The sequence below is a fragment of the Galeopterus variegatus genome, unplaced genomic scaffold, assembly GCF_000696425.1.
Source record: "Galeopterus variegatus unplaced genomic scaffold, G_variegatus-3.0.2 Scaffold168, whole genome shotgun sequence".
Lineage (NCBI taxonomy): Eukaryota > Metazoa > Chordata > Mammalia > Dermoptera > Cynocephalidae > Galeopterus > Galeopterus variegatus.
The window spans coordinates 181,770-184,574 of NW_007726279.1; the positions used below are offsets into that span (position 1 = coordinate 181,770).

Genomic DNA, 2,805 nt, shown 5'->3' on the forward strand with positions numbered 1-2,805 from the left:
ATCCCTATATAGGGATGACCGGTTTGCTCACTTGGGAGAGCGTGGTGCTGACAACACCAAGTCAAGGGTTAGGATCCCCTTACCAGTCATCATTTTAAAAAAATAAATTAATTAATTAAATAAATTTTTAAAATAATAAAAGAGAAAGAGAATGTGCTTCTTTACTTATTACTCTTTCCAGGGCACTCAGATTTTGTTCTGTTCTTGAGTTTTGTGCAGTACACCCAAATCCTAAGATGGCTACTGATGCTTGTGGTATAAAGAGAAATGTAGGGAAAACTTGCAAGAGGAGATGCCTTTCTACAGATTTCGAGCTGCTGAACTTGTCCCCCACACCCACCCGCCACAAGTACAGACCAACCTTGGAAGGATATCAGAAAACACTCGCTACAGGTTTAATCTCAACACACAGACTTTGTTTCCTGTTCTCCTAGTCTGTCCTTCAAATGTTAAGAAAAACTCACATCATCATTAGGAAAAACCAGTATTCCAGTAGATCCGTGATCAGTGAAATAAACGAACACATGATCCTTGGGGCCGCTGCCAAGAGAGAGCAGATGAGGATGGGAGTCAGAGGTCAGCAGTTTCCTATTTCTACGTCTACTTTCATTTCTCTGAAAAGTAGCCCTAATTAAAAAATTTAGAAGAAGTTTGAGGATTACGGTTGTTCAACCAGGTTTGAAGAGCAACATAAGAGCCTGGTGTCCATCCTGTTCCCTCTGCTCCCCTGACTGTTATTCTGAACCACAGGCATATCCTGGACCGTTGAAACTGAATCATGGCTGGAAAGGAGGAGGGACCTCTGCTTAGGAGCCCGTCAGACAGACCAGGTGTGAGGCGGATAGTGTAGTTCTTTGGCAATTGGGCTTCATCCCAGGCACGTACGCTCTCCAAATAGATCTCCCCAAATGCCTAAGGGACCAAGACACACGGCCGCACGTGGTGCTGCAGGCTTCCCCTCCAGGCCCGCTGGCCTACACAGTTTGGGATGCCACCTGCCCACCCTGACCAGGGCTTCCACGCAGAGGGCACTGCTTCAGGGTTACAGAGATGAAGTAACTCACTTGGAGCCAATCTGGTTCAGCCAACACAGATGTCTCTCTCTGCTCTAATTCACACCTGCTTCCTTGTGCCCAAGTCTCCCTTCTAGCATAAAAGAAATATGCTACTAAAGTCTCTGACATCACATAAAAATGCTACATAAGAAATTCTAAGCAACAAGACGTCTCTAACTCACGGCCAGTGAGGCAAGTATATTGGGCTTAGTCTTCTCCAATACAAAGGTTAGCTGTGCACTTAGGAATGTGCCTCTTCCCACTGGGCTGACCTGTGATCAGAGCACAGGGTGGGGACAGGCTGAGGCCCTGCAACCCGACCATCCCGCAGGGATTCATGCCTGTTGGTGTGCTCCACTGGTAGTGGAATGCACCAGCGCTACGATCCACAGACAACAAAAACAGCAGGTTTATGTGATAGGGAACATTCTATTAAGAATAATGAGGGACCCTGTGTCATGGGGTTAATTTGGTACAGAAACGGGCTGCCAAGCTCTCCACTCTGGAATTTCTCACAGGTAAACAGGAAAGGAGCAAAGAACAACACCTGTTCCACTTCTCTGCACTGGGGTTCCAGGTCACTGAGAGAAGTGCGGTATCCGTGAACGGGGGCGACACTGAGGGTTGCAATCCGTTGCCGGACACGGAAAAAAAGACAAAAAAAAAAAAAAAGAAACATCGGCACCGGCCCGGCCCCCCTTTTCATCCAGCCTGCTGCCTAAGAGGCTGAATCTCAAGGATACTCAATGTCCTTGAAGAGGATTTTGCAAAATTGATACTTAATCATTAAAAGCAATACAAAAAAAGAAAGGAAATACAAAGGAAAAAAAAAAACAAAACCCTACCACCTAGGTTCCAAACCTTTCCTTACTTAACTATATAGAAAGAAACAATTTCATAAAAATGGGATCATCTATATCACATGTACGATGGATTAAATTTAATTGTATTTGGATTTAAAAGAAAAAATAAATAAAACCAAAAGAATTGCTAAATTTCAGATAAATGTTGATAACAAGGAATATTAGTTCCTAAAAGATCCTTCCAAAATTAAGAAAAAGAGACTAAGAAAACCACAAGACTGAAGTCATTATGGTGTATTTAAAAATGTGTCAATTTATACCATCTCCATCAACTGGGAAGAATATAAAAATTTTTGGAAGTGACATACTATAATAATAATTAACAAAAACTCTCAGCAAAATCCTGAGCGTGCTGAGAAAACTGATTTTCATAAGAAAGCGAAGATAATCTATAATCAGATTAACAGCAATACCCCAAGAAAATCAGTTTATTATCGAGGAAAATCTATTATCAGGCTTAAAGTATGAGAAGACCAGAAACTACCAGAAGACCGCAACTAATTTTGAACATTTTTCCTTTTCTCTGCTTTCTTTCAAAACTCTCGTAATTTATACCTGAAGCACAAATCCTACTACAAACATGTAACAGGGACCAGAAATCAGTCTAGTGATGTTCTGATTCTAGAAACACAAGAAAGAGAAAAATCACCACTCAAATGAAAACAAAGCCTGCTGGTTCCAACCCCATAATCTGCTCACCTCTCCGGTATAGTCCTTCGGGACACCCTTATATACATCTGTGCCATTGGGCCGGTTGATCACAATACCTGGAGTGGGATTGCTGAAAATTAAAGGACAATATTGAAATACAAAATGTGACAAGTCTTTGAAGTCTCTTTCTTCAAAAGTATGCCCCATAATGTGAAAAAATAGTAAACCGCTATGTT

The 2,805-nt window shown here is 41.8% G+C and overlaps 1 protein-coding gene across 1 annotated transcript in view; it reads right to left on the bottom strand.

Moving 5' to 3' along the window:
• LGMN (legumain) overlaps positions 1–2,805 on the bottom strand; it is a 37,721-nt gene that overhangs the window by 8,825 nt on the left and 26,091 nt on the right. The window contains exons 3-4 of the mRNA XM_008594958.1: positions 828–912; positions 465–661 (exon numbers count right to left, since the gene is read on the bottom strand). Of these exons, the coding sequence (XP_008593180.1) occupies positions 465–661; positions 828–912 (282 nt within the window). The remainder of the gene's footprint in view (positions 1–464; positions 662–827; positions 913–2,805) is intronic.